Raw genomic sequence first — 12,800 nt, 5'->3', positions numbered from 1 at the left:
AACCCCAGCTCTGTCAAAGGTTTTCATGTAAAAACGGTTTCACAAACTTTTCTCGTTAATGTTTTCTTGGGATTCTTCAGCAACCCATCCATCTTAAAACATCCAAGAGATCTTAATAGTTTTCTTCAGATTTCCACTCTTCTGTTGCAATATTTATAAACTAGACAAAGCTTGTTGTCATCATAAACAAATGAAAGAGGGACTGGGAATGTGGCTCAGTAGTAGAGCATTTGCCTGGCATGCATGAGGTCCTGGGTTTGATCCCCAGAACAAATTTTAAAAAACTAATTAAAAAGGTGAAATAAAATAAACAAATGAAAGAGAAACTGCAAATTGCAGCATCAAAATTTAAGGTACACCCATATTTATGAAAAAAGGAAATCAGGCTGGGATGTAGCTCAGTGGTAGAGTATTGACCTAGCATACCCAAAGCCCCAATATGGAGCTCCAGCATCCCACAAAAATAAAACTAAATTAAAAAACACTGTTTGGGACTACAAGGATAGTTCAGTGATAGAGCACTTGCCTGGCATGTGCCAGGCCCTGGGTTCCATCTTTATGGTGGTGGGGGGGGGGGGAAACTAAAGCTAAATATATAAATGCTGGCTACTTGAATACAAATATAAGAACATCAGTCATTTCAATATAAACACTCTTGGTAAATATACAACACCTAATGTAGGGCCGAAATAGGAGTATATGAGTCCTCTGTCATAACTGCCCCCCCCATCAGATAATTTCCCCAGCCACTTAGTGATCTAGTAAGACAGGATATTAAAAACTTATCTTTCAGAAAGTTTCAACTATTTGTACACATTTATATATTGATAAAAGTTATTTTATCAAAAAGAGAAGGCAGTTTGTACAGATCTGATAAAGTAAATAAAAGGTTTTATGTATTTATCTCCAAATAGTTTGAAATACTCTTGTAGATAAGAAAAAAAAATCCTGAAAGCAAAATGTTTCTCCTTTACATTATAGAGAAAAATAAGTTTGGACGAATAAGTGATTCAAAACGAACAAGGGAATGTAAGTATTTATATTCTAGGAATTAATTTATTTTCGAAAGATGGCACCTAGTCATTTTTAGGCTTATCTGTATAATAGTAATTAGCTTTCTGTGTTAATTTTTTAAAATACAATGTTCTATAAAAGATTGTAACTGAGGTTAAAATACAGCTTTTTTTCACTACGAAGTTCCATAAGTTAAAGATAAGTAGAAATACAAGTCTGAACACATTACAGTCATGTTAGGTTACATCGTGTATTTTTTCACACATTACTGCCTCAGAGATTCTTTTTCCTTTCTAAAATTAGGCTAGTTTTTAGGAGAACTGGGCTACAACCATAAGCAAATCTGGAGAGACGTGAACATTACCTAATAAAAAGAAAGTATACAGCACCCCTTCTGAAGGATGCACTCAAACTAAGCAGAGAGCCCACTTAATACTGAACCCAAAGAAACTTTTCCCCCTTCTGATGTCCCCCTAAGAATAGGAAAGATGCCAAAAATGTACTGTCCTCAACAAATTAACTTGGTCAGTGTCAAAACTCCTACCACACAAACTGCAAAACAAATGAACTAAAGTTTTCCTTTTGACAATAGCCCTAACTTTGTAGGTTTCAGATTCAGAACATTTGGAAGCAAGCCTAATAAAATGCTGAGTATAGGTAACAACTTAGCTATCTTAGAAAGTTTACAGGACAGTCAAAACTTAAGCATCTGGAATTTGTCAGATAATCACCCTGAGTCCTGAGGACGATAAATAGAAGTTACACTTCAAATAGCAAAAGTCTGGATACAGGACAGTACGAGAAAACTCCAATAAAGACTGAAACAGAGTCAAAGTCACAAAATAAGGAGTACACGCCTGTGACGGCCAGAAGGGGGTCATGATGTCTTTCTCTCTGGTCCTTTCGGGCCAGTCGGTTCTCCAAGAATGCCAAGGCAGACCCACTGCAAACCTGCACGTAAAGGATCTTCTGAAGCCTGGGGCCGAGCACGCACAGAGTGGAACTATACTTGCTTGCTACGTTCTTTAGGTGACCAGGGCTTCTCCGATTTACACACCTACATTATTTGATTCTTCCCAAACACACCTTTTCCCCCTTGGCTAAGCAATTCCGAGTGGTAAGCGGGCCTAGGACGAGGAGCGCGTTTTCAACTCACATTGTTTCTCCAGTCTTGGCGACATGACAAAGAAACTGATCCAGGACGGGACAAACTTCCTTCTTCCCCCTCTTCTCAAAATCTAGATAAGGGAGAGCCGTGTTATCGATGCCTCCCGCAGCTCCCCGCTGCCCGCTCCGCCCAGCCCTGCCCGCCGAGCCCAGCCGGCACAAAGCGGCCTGCACCCAGGCTCGGCCAACAGGTCGGCCTCGGCCGCGGACCGCGCGCCCCAGGCAGCGCCCGCCGCCCGGGCCTGTCGCGCAGGCCCCCGAGTGCGCCCCGGGCCACTGGGAGGCCCCGGCCGCGTGCCCCAGACGACCCGGGCGTCGCAAGACGACCGCGCGGGCGCGCGCCGCCCGACCCGGAGGCGCGGCGCTGCCGCCTGTTGCTCGGGGGCGGCCGGAGCGCTCGGGCGCGCGGAAGACAGCCCGCCGCCCGCCGCCAGGCCGCCGTCCCGGTGGGCGCCGCCGCCGCGCCCCTCCCCCGCCGCCGCGACACAAAGCGCGCGGCCCCCGCCCCGCCCGCCGCCGCCGCCGCGGGGTGAGGGATCCGGGCCGCGCCGCCCGGCCGCCGAGCAGCGCGCCGCAGAGGGCGCGCGGCGACCCCCACCTTTCAGCGCCTCCTGCAGCCTCTCGACGTCCATGGCGTCCCGGAGTCCCTCGCCGGCTCCGCCTCCCTCCGCGGGCTCCCGGGCACCGGAGCGCCTCCCCCCACCCCCCCGACGCCCGCCCCCTCCCTCACACACTCCGGCACGCAGGCGACCGGGGGGGGCACCGAAGGGAGCCGGGGGAAGCGAGCGAGAGCGAGACCGATAGAGCGAGCACCTCCCCGAGCCACTACCACCAGCCCTCCAACATGGCGCCCGCACGTCACCGCGCGCACGCTCCCCACCGCCGTCCTCGCGCCCGCCCCAGAGCGCGTGCGCGGCCGCGGCGCGCCGCCCGGGCCGAGAGCGCGTGCGCGGCAGTGGCGCGCGTCGGGCCCCAGGGCGCGTGCGCTGCGCCGCCGGTCGTGGCCCGGTTCCGCGGAGGCTGCAGCCGCGCTCCCGGACTGGGCGAGCCCGACTTTGCCTGCTGCGGGGCCCGGCGACGTTTGCCTGCTCTGTCCGAGCCTGGTCTTCCCCAGTCGCACAGTGAAAGCGCGGTGCCCCACTCTGCCCGGGGCCGACCTCCGAGGCCGTGAGCGCGCGGGAGCCGTCAGGGTCCTGGCACCCTCTGCCGCACCGCTCGGCCGGCCGCTGCCGCCCACCAGGGAGCCGCGCGCTCGGCCCAGGGCTGGAGGCAGGCGCTGGGTCCGGGGGTCCACGTCCCGCTGCAGCCCGCTCTGCCCGCGTGACCGTGCCCTGGTTACCCGAGCTCGGTTTCTCACCTGCGCTTGGGACCCGAGGATGGGGGAAGTGGTAACGCGCCCGCCGACCCCCGCATCGCCTAGGCGCCGCGGGAGGGCAGGGACCCCAGCCCCGGCGGGTCACGGTGCGCGACCGTGACAGTCCCCGAGCAGAGAGCGCGGCGAGGCTCCGGCGTGCACGCATCTTTAGACTTTGGTCTGAGTTCACAAAGTCACTCAGTCCCTGCTTTTCCCCAGGACCTGTGGCAGAGTCGTGGAAGGGCGGGAGGGAAGCAGGGAAGAGGCCCAGGGCTTGGCTTATCTCAGAAGGTGCTCCTCTCGACACTGTTGACAGTCTTAAAAAATAATGGCTTTGACCCTGACCCTCACCCTAAGCAGTACTTGTAGGAAAAAGCCCCTCATATCCAAAACATCTCTCTCAAATTTCCCCACCTGAGAACAAGTCCTCTGTTTAACTTCCTCAAAGCATCCAGTTCCATTTCAAATGTCCCTGGGCTCAGGGTGCAGCTCAGTGGTACAGCTCTTCCCTAGCATATGGGGGCCCTTGGTTTAATCCCCAGCACCACAAAGCAAAACATGCAAAGGGTGAGGAGTAGAGTGGTATCATCAAGCGCTCAGTCGGTGCTTACCATGCCTGGGGTTTAGTTTATCTCGGTCCCTCGTGGTCTGAAGGGATTTCCTGCTTCCAGAGTACAGCTCAGCCTCCCCTTCTCTCTGCCATCTGGTCTACTCTTGCAGCAGGTCTCCTACCTAAGAGCTAAGCTGCACAACACAGTTGCCACTAGCCATGTGTGGATACTTAAATTTAACATAATTAAAATAAAAATTTAAATTCAGTTCCTGAGTTCTTAAATGAAATTCAATTCCTCAGTCACGATAGCCACATTTCAAGTGCTTTATAGGCACACGTGGCTAGTGGCGTCTGAATTGTACAGCACAGTCAAAGAGAATTCATTAGTCCAGAAAATTCTGTTAGAACTTTATATTAGCAAACAAACAAGTTAATTTCTCCCTCTTTACTTTGTCCTTTCCATCACACTCAGTTTCAGACTGAATTTCTTTTGACTCTTCAGAGCCCACTTGGCTCTTCATTTTTGAGGGGTGCTGGTGGGGAGGTTAGGGTCTCACCGAGTTGCTTAGGGCCTCACTAAATTGCTGAGGCTGGCTTTGAACTCTTGATCCTCCTGTCCCAGCCTCCCAAGCCACTGGGATTACAGATGTGCACCACTGTGCCCAGCTCTTGTTTTGTTTTTTGATAGTGCTGAGGATGAAACCCAGGGCCTTGTGTGTGCTAGCCAAGCTCCATATCCCTGACTTACACCCCATCCCTCTTCTCTCTCATTTCAAGGCCTTTGATTTTTCTGTCTTAAAGTTTTTCCTTAAAACAATTCAGGTTTCAATTTAAACACCACTTCCTCTGGGATACTTCCCTGGTTCCCTTGGGCTGCCATTGTTGTGTGCATATACCTGATGCAGTGTTTGGAAGTTGAGATGACAAAGGAAGGAGAGGTAAGAGATGAGGCTAAGGAATTACTTGCCTTGGTTCATTTCTTCCTTGGAATTCTCCAGCCCCCATGTGTCCCCATGTCTGCATTGCTGGAGCCTTGGACCAACTCTTGCTAATTCCCTTGGAGGAAAACAGAATTAAAACATGGCTGCCAGCACCCACCCTTGTCAATGATCCTGCCTCCTGGGATTTCTGCCTTTGAATAAGCTTCACCCAAGCTGAATCAGAGTACTTCCAATGAGTATGGCGGAGGGGATGACATGTGATTTCTGAGGCTAGATCTCCAAAGGTCCAAGGCCTGTTAGATTGCTCAGTGGGTCTTGATGGGGAACCCAGCTGCCCTGACTGTCAGTCCCTTGGAGAGACTCACAGAGGGAAGCACCAAGGCCTTTGGAGTGGATCCTCCACCTCAGGAGTCCCTTCAGATGACTTCACACCCAAGTCACATCAGGATCACAACTTTAGGAGAGATCCTGTGCTTGAACAGCCTAGTTAAGTCATTTCCTGATTCCTTATGCAAAGAAACAATGAAAGACAAGAAATGTTTATAAGTGTTCTTAGCTTCTAAGTTTCAGTATGATTTGTTATGTGGCAATAGAAAACTAATGTAACAAATAAGAAATTAAATAGTAACAATATTAAGTTTTTTTTTCTTGGTGCCTGGCACTATTCTAAGAACTTTACAAAAGTCCTTTGAGATAGTGACATTATTATCCCCACTTCACAGAAAGGGAAACAGGTATAAAGTGGTAAAATAACTTGTGGAAGGTCACATAACTACCCAGGCCAGGGACTCACCTGTGAGTCAACCCCAGGCTGGCTTCTGAGTCCCCAAATACTGTCTCATCCTCAAGAAGTTTACAAAATGCCAGGAGAGACGAGACATAAGTACAGACCCTGATGCAGGCCAGCAGACGAGTATGTGAACCAGGCATTCGGAGGCCTGCCAAAACTCTCCCAGGCAGGTAGGGAAGGTGTCTTTTATTTGTATTCATTTTTATTTCTTATTTCTGTATTTATTTATTTGTTTGAGACAGAGTCTCATGGTGTTGCCCAGCGAGAATGGGCAACTCTTAATCCTTGGCCTCAGCTGCCCAGGCAGCTGGGATCACAGGTGTGTAGCACTCTTCTGGCTAGAAGTGGCTTTTCAAGAGGGCCTCACTTAAAGACTGGAAAGATGGGTGCCCACAGAGAAGAGCCCTTCAGAAAACAGGAATAAAGTGGAAGGAGATATAAAGAAGGGAGGAGACAGTGGAGAATCTCTCTTTCCCCATGGAGCTCATGGTCGAATGGAGGAGGTCAACCTTAACGATTTCAAACATGCAGAAAGACTGGCCAGAGGGAAAGACCCGACCTGGAGACGATGCAGTGTTGGTAGTGGAAGATGGAAACAGAAGAGGAGGAGAGAAGGGCCAGAACTAGGTCAGAGAATGTGTGGGAGGATCCTTTTATAACCCTAGCAAGAACTTATGGGTTTGGTTGTCCTTCTGAGAGGAGTCTGTGGGAAGGAACAAGAGGAGACTGAGAACAAATCTAGAAAAACTAACATCCAGTTGGAGAAGGGGAACAGTCTGGGTCAAAATACCACTCTCTGGGCTGGGGTTGTGGCCCAGTGATAGAGCACTTGCCTGGCATGTGTGAGGCACTGGGTTTGATCCTTGGCCCCACATAAAAAAGAATAAAGAAAATAAAGGTATAAACAATGTAAAAAAAATACCACTCTCTTTCTGCTCAGCACAAGAAATAACAAAGTGAAGAGAAAACTTACATAATAGGAGGACTTGTTAAAGGTTCATCATCATTAACCATCAGTGAAATGTTAATCAGAACCACCATGAGATGAGACCTCTGTGCAGTAAGAATGGCTAATATCAAAAAGATTTGAAATAACAAGGGCTTGCGAGTGTGTGGGGAGAGGGGAGCCCTTGCACACTGTTGGGGGCAGGATAAATTGCTCAGCTATTATGGAAAAAAAAAACGTGTGGCAGTTCCTCAAAATTTGAAAAATAGAACTCCCATATGATCCAGCAATCCCCCTCCTGGATCTGTATCCAGAGGAAGTGAGACGGGTATGTTGAGGAGACATCTGCTCTCCCGTGTTTACTGCGTCACTATTGACAGCAGCCAAGACATGGAAACAGCTGAAGTGTCCATCAATGATGGATGGACAAGGGACATGAGGTACCTATATACAATAGAATATGATTCGGCCATAAAAGGGAAGGAAATCCTGCCATTGGTAATAACATAGGTGGAAATGAAGCTCTTCATCTTAGGCAGAATAAGCCAGGCCCAGAAAGAGACAAGGACCAAGTGATGCCACTCATAGGTGCAATTTCAAAAGGTGGGTCTTGGAGATGTTGAGAGTAGAATGGTGATTAGCAGAGGCTGGTGGGGGGACAGAGGGAGAGGGTGATCGATGGGTGCTGAAGCTGCAGTAGGGTCCAGGAGCTATGGATGATAATAATGTACGGGCTATTTCAAAAAGCTAGAAGAAAGGAATTTTAGTGTGTTCACCATAAAGAAATGACAAATGCAGTTCCTGCAAAGCTGTGCTGCTCTATGCCCATGACACTAGCAAGAACCCAAGAGCTGAGCACTGGTACATCGCCTTCATCTGACCACCAGGCCTCTCTTACCGCACACCCATCCACTCAGTGGTGTCCTTTATAAGACAAGAATCCAGGCCAGACTCGTATGTTTCACTCCATTTCATTTTTGCTTGAGACAGGGTCTCACTATGTTGCCTGGCTATTTTCAAACTCCCGGGCTCTAGCAATGGTCCTAACTCAGCCTCCTGGGTGCTGGGACCACAGGTGTGCAGACCCCTCCATGCCCACCTTTGCTTCACTCTCTAAAAAGAAATCCATTATTGGACTTAGGGCTCACCCACGTCATGCAGAATGAAGTCCTCATTGAGGACCCTTAATTTAAATGACATCTGAAGGCCCTTTTTTCAAATAAGGGAGACTTCCTAGGCTCCAGGGAATGGGGCTTAGCATTTTGGGGTCCACCATGCTGGCCACTGTATTGTTCTAAAGTGTCTGGTGTGTCGGGGGCAGCAGTATTTGAGACTGTGCAAATATCCCATTTCTAATCAAACTTCCACTCCCTGGTTTTAGCCTTCATTGATGTTCTTGGCTGAATGAATTATTACTGTGATGTTTGCCAAGTGGTGATTGCCCAATGCCACCTTTCTTTTATTCACTCCAGTCTAAGGTGAATCTCATCTGCCTTACTCCCCTTTAGAGGTCCTACCAGCTTGGACACGGTCACTCCTAGTTTATTCAGTGGATATGATCCATTTCCACTATTATTTTTGACACCTAAATTGTTCTCAGCCTGGCTAGTGGGAGCTTCTTCAAGTTGGTCTCTCGGTCCTTCTGATGTGTCTCCATTATTTTTGGAGCACTTCCTAATTTTCAGATACAAAGAGCTAATCCAACTGTACAACCTGTAACTATAGTTGATAACGATGTATTGTATACTTGAAAATCTAATTTAAGTTCTGTCACCACAAATAAATATGTGAGGTAGTGCATAAACCAGTCAGCTTGATTTAGCCACTTCACAATGTAGACACATTTCAAAACAACCTGTTGTTCACCATAAATATATACAATTTTATGTCACTTAAAAAATTAATTAAAAAAAAAAAAAAAGCTATTCTCAGCTCATCTTCCATCTTTCATGCCCAGTCCTGGAATCAGTCATCCTTTCCAAAAAGTTCTGATTCTTTTCAGTGGAGAATGCTTTTTGTAAACCAAAATGAAGGTTCTAGAATGTTTATTATCATGGAGTCTTATCTTCAAACAGAGCTAGAAAATAAATGCATGTGTTCATACAACACACACACACACACATTTATTTCTCTATCTACATATATAAAAATATTGCTGAAAACTCTGAGTTCACAGGTTGCAATTCCAAGCCCACACTAGAAGATTCTTTCTGGTTTACCCCCGTCCAGATGCACAACTGCTCTCCAGTGATGAAGAACCTGGCCACCACCACCCTTAACATCTCCACCCGCTGGATCAGTGTCCCCGGTGTGTGATCCATCTCCTGCCACCACCTCCAATCCCCCCAGCAGTTGCCCTCCTCACCTCTCCTGGGCTCTGACACCCTGCACCACCCAACTGTCTGTCCCCCATCTCCTTTTGGATTCCTGTTTTCAGGCCATGCCTGAATAAGTTAAACTGAATTCTTCTGGAAGGAAGGTACAAGCTGAGACAACCCAAAGACATGCTGATTGAATGTGGCTGTCTTCTGGGCTGTCAGGAAGCATGACACATCTGCCATTGCCTAATTACATGTTGATGCTGTTTGTGTCCCCACCCCAGAAGGGTGGAGCAGGTAAGGTGGGAAAGGGACAGCCCCTCCCAGCAAATCCATAGGCTTGGGGGACACGGAACTCACACAAGGAGATTCTCAGGCTGAACAGTTCCTGGGGGCTTATCCGTGGAGTCAATCAACATGGATCCAAAATATTTGGTGGTGCGGGGGTTGCTTCTGTACTAAACATGCACAGACTTTTTTTCTTATCATTATTCTCTAAACCGTACATCATATCAATGTAAATGCTGTGCAGAAGGGTAGGAGAGGGCAGCCAGGGGCCTTTCAGCTGTGCCAAAAAGTTAGAGTCTCCCTCTCTTGCTCTCTGTCTCTTTCTCTCTTTCTCTGTCTCCTTGCAGTGCTGGAGAACTCACTCAGGGCCTCCTGTGTGACAGGCGAGCACTCTGCACTGAGCCACACCCCAGCCCTGACTCTCATTTCTTAAAGGTGACAGTGGAATATTTTAGGCATTAAAATGACAGGCTCTGATTGATGTTTGTCAAAATCACCATGGTTTCTTACCCAGCCTTCCTCTCTAGGAACCCCCAAGGGGACAGTCCTCTTTTAAGGATGGCCTAACATTTCCTCTAACATCCTAAAATCTGCAACAGGTGACACACCACCAAGAAGCTCCAAATTTTAGAGTGGATTAGAATTACTCAGGGAAGCTTAGTAATAAACAGATGCCCTGGCAGTGGAGGAAGCTCCAAGGCAGAGTGCTTGCCTATCACATGTGGAGCCATGGGTTCCATTCCCCCGCAGGGCAAAGAAAAGACCTTTCTGGGGTTCCTTACCCCAGAGTCTGAGTTACTAGACTCCGATGGGAGCCCAGAATCTGCTTTAGCAAGCACTTGGCCAGGGGGCTCCAGGTCAAGATGCGTCAGAACACCTGGAGGGCTTGTCAGCACAGATGGTAGGGCTGAGGAGGCAGCCCAGTGGTCGGCATGTGCTCAGCCTCTGCGAGGCTGTGGGTTGATGCCAGCATCACAAAAATACCTAAAATCAAATCAAAGCTGCAAAAAACAAAACATATATGTTATGGGGCTTCACTCCTAAAGTTCCAGATCCAGAAATTCTGTGCTTGGGACGAAGGATTTTCATTGCTAATGAAAAACCAGCCTCTATCTCAGAGCAAAGCCTGTCCAAGGAAGGGACATCACCTTTGTCCTTGGAAAAACCCACAGAGCACTCCTAAGCACATTCCCACCCTGCTAAGTTGTTTATCTACAAATAACAGGAGAGATCTGCTGCACCAGGTGTCCCTGACTCAGTCAGGCTAGGTGGAGATCCATAGCAACCCGCTAGCAGCCACCAATCAGCATGAGACAGGGAAATACCTGGGATGCCAGATGACCCTCCCAGTTTATGGTGGTTGATAACATGTTGGGAAACCATGTAGTTCAGCATGAACACCCCTCTTGGCTCAAACCAATCAGTTCAAACGAATACCCCTTTTGTACTGACCAATCACCCCTACCCAACTTGTTCCCTCCAGTGAATGTGCTAATCATATTTTAGAGTTGTTATTTGATTTTCCCGCGGTGTGTGATGATTTGCTATGATGTATGTGAAGTCCCTGCCCTCTCCAAAGAATGTATAAAACTGCTGCAAACCCTGGGCTCAGGGCCTCTCAGCGTCACCAGTTGCTGTGTGTGCGTGCGGAGGACCGAGCTAGCTCGCAATAAACACCTCTTTGCTGCTTACATCGATCTCCCGAATTTGAGCATAACACTAACAAATGTCCAGAGACAGTGCTGCTGCTGACCCAGGAGCCACCCTGTAAGAACCCCTGCCAGGTGGTTCTAGTAGAGGTGGCTCCTGGGATCACCTTGGAGAAACACGGGCACAGAGACTTAAGCTGATTTGTAGTGCACGTGGTGTGTGGCCCTGGGCTCCATCCCCAGCTTTACACAAGTAAGAACAACAATAAAAGAACATTAATCCTTATTTCTTACCTTACGTAAAACAATTCAAAATGGATTAAATGCCTCTGTTAGCTTTCTAACAAATGCCTGAGATGGTCAGCTAATGGACAGCTGGTCTGCGCTCACAGTTACGCAGGAGTCAGTCCACGGTCACTGGCCCCTGCTGCTTTGGGACTGTGGCGAGGTGGCACAGCGTGACAAGAGTGCTTGGTGGAGCATTGCTCAGCTCCTGTCCAGGGACAGGAAGGGCAGGGAGGACTGAGGCCCCAGAACCCCCTTTCAGGGCACACCCAGTGACCTCCAGACCTCCCACGAGGCCCAGTGGCTTAAAGCTTCCACCACGTCCAGACAGCACCAAGCAAATGACCAAGCTGTCAGCACGTGGGACTCTGGGGGCCTTTCCAGGTACAAAGTGTATCTTCTAGTCAGTTTGAACTGCTGTAACAGAAACCTCAGGATGGAGACTTCATGGGCCTAGAGAACACAAGATCAAGGCACAAGAGTTGGTTGGGTGAGGGTCACTCTTCCCAGTGTGCAGACAGACCTCCTTCTTTTCATTATTTGCTCACATGCCCAAGAGAAATATCATCTTTCTTGTGTTTCTTTTTATAAGAACACTAATCCCATAATCCTCATGACTTAATTTCCTTCCAAAGAGTACATGTGCAGCACCATTACATTGAGAGCTAGGATTTTAATGTATGAATTGGGGGGTGGGGGATGCAAACATTTAGTCCATGACAATATAAAACCTAAAACTATAAAACTTCTGGAAAAAGATCTAGGAGAAAATCTTTGCAACTTGGCATAGACAACCATTTCTTAGAACACAAAACATAAAACAAAAAGGAAAACATTGATAAATCAGATTTATAAACATAAAAACATTTTGCGGGATGGTACCCGGGATTGAACCCAGAGGCCCTCAATCACTGAGCCACATCCAGCCCTTTTTTATTTTTTATTTTGAGACAGGATCTTGCTGAGTTGCTAAGGGCCTTGCTAAGTTGCTGAAGCTGGCCTTGAACTTGTGATCCCCCTGCTTCAGCCTCCTGAGCTGCTGGGATGACAGGCGTGTGCCACATGCCCAGCTCAACATAAAAACTTTTGTTCTTAGACACCAGCAAGAATGAAAAGACAAGTTACAAAGTAAGAAAAAAATATTTACAATACAAGTATCAGAGGACTTGTCTCTAGACTCCTGAAACTCAGTAAGGAAGGAATAGCCCAGTTTTTTCAAAGGAGCAAAGATCTAAAGAGACACTTCACCATTGAAAACAGGTGAATGTCAAGTAAACAAATGTTAGGATGCCCAACACCACAAACCACAAGGAAACACCACCTTATTCTCATTAGATTCTCTAAAGTTAAAAAGATTCGTGAGGCTGTGGAATTACTGGAGATGCTGTGGGGGTGTAATGGTACCACCAATTTGGAAAACAGTGTGGCAGTTTCTTGAAAAGTCAAGCACACGCCTACCATACCATTCACCCACTCCACCGCCAATTTTACTCTA

At 48.0% G+C, this 12,800-nt stretch overlaps 1 protein-coding gene across 1 annotated transcript in view; it reads right to left on the bottom strand.

Annotated features, from left to right (window-relative positions):
- The window catches only part of Ppp4r2 (protein phosphatase 4 regulatory subunit 2), a 45,592-nt gene extending 42,764 nt beyond the window's left edge, over positions 1-2,828 (bottom strand). Inside the window, exons 1-2 of the mRNA XM_027931890.3 lie at positions 2,780-2,828; positions 2,171-2,252 (exon numbers count right to left, since the gene is read on the bottom strand). Of these exons, the coding sequence (XP_027787691.1) occupies positions 2,171-2,252; positions 2,780-2,813 (116 nt within the window). The 5' untranslated portion in view covers positions 2,814-2,828. The remainder of the gene's footprint in view (positions 1-2,170; positions 2,253-2,779) is intronic.
- Between the last annotated feature and the right edge of the window lie 9,972 nt (positions 2,829-12,800).

This window comes from Marmota flaviventris, chromosome 20 (genome assembly GCF_047511675.1).
Source record: "Marmota flaviventris isolate mMarFla1 chromosome 20, mMarFla1.hap1, whole genome shotgun sequence".
Taxonomy (NCBI): domain Eukaryota; kingdom Metazoa; phylum Chordata; class Mammalia; order Rodentia; family Sciuridae; genus Marmota; species Marmota flaviventris.
This window is presented reverse-complemented; position numbering and strand designations above follow the sequence as displayed.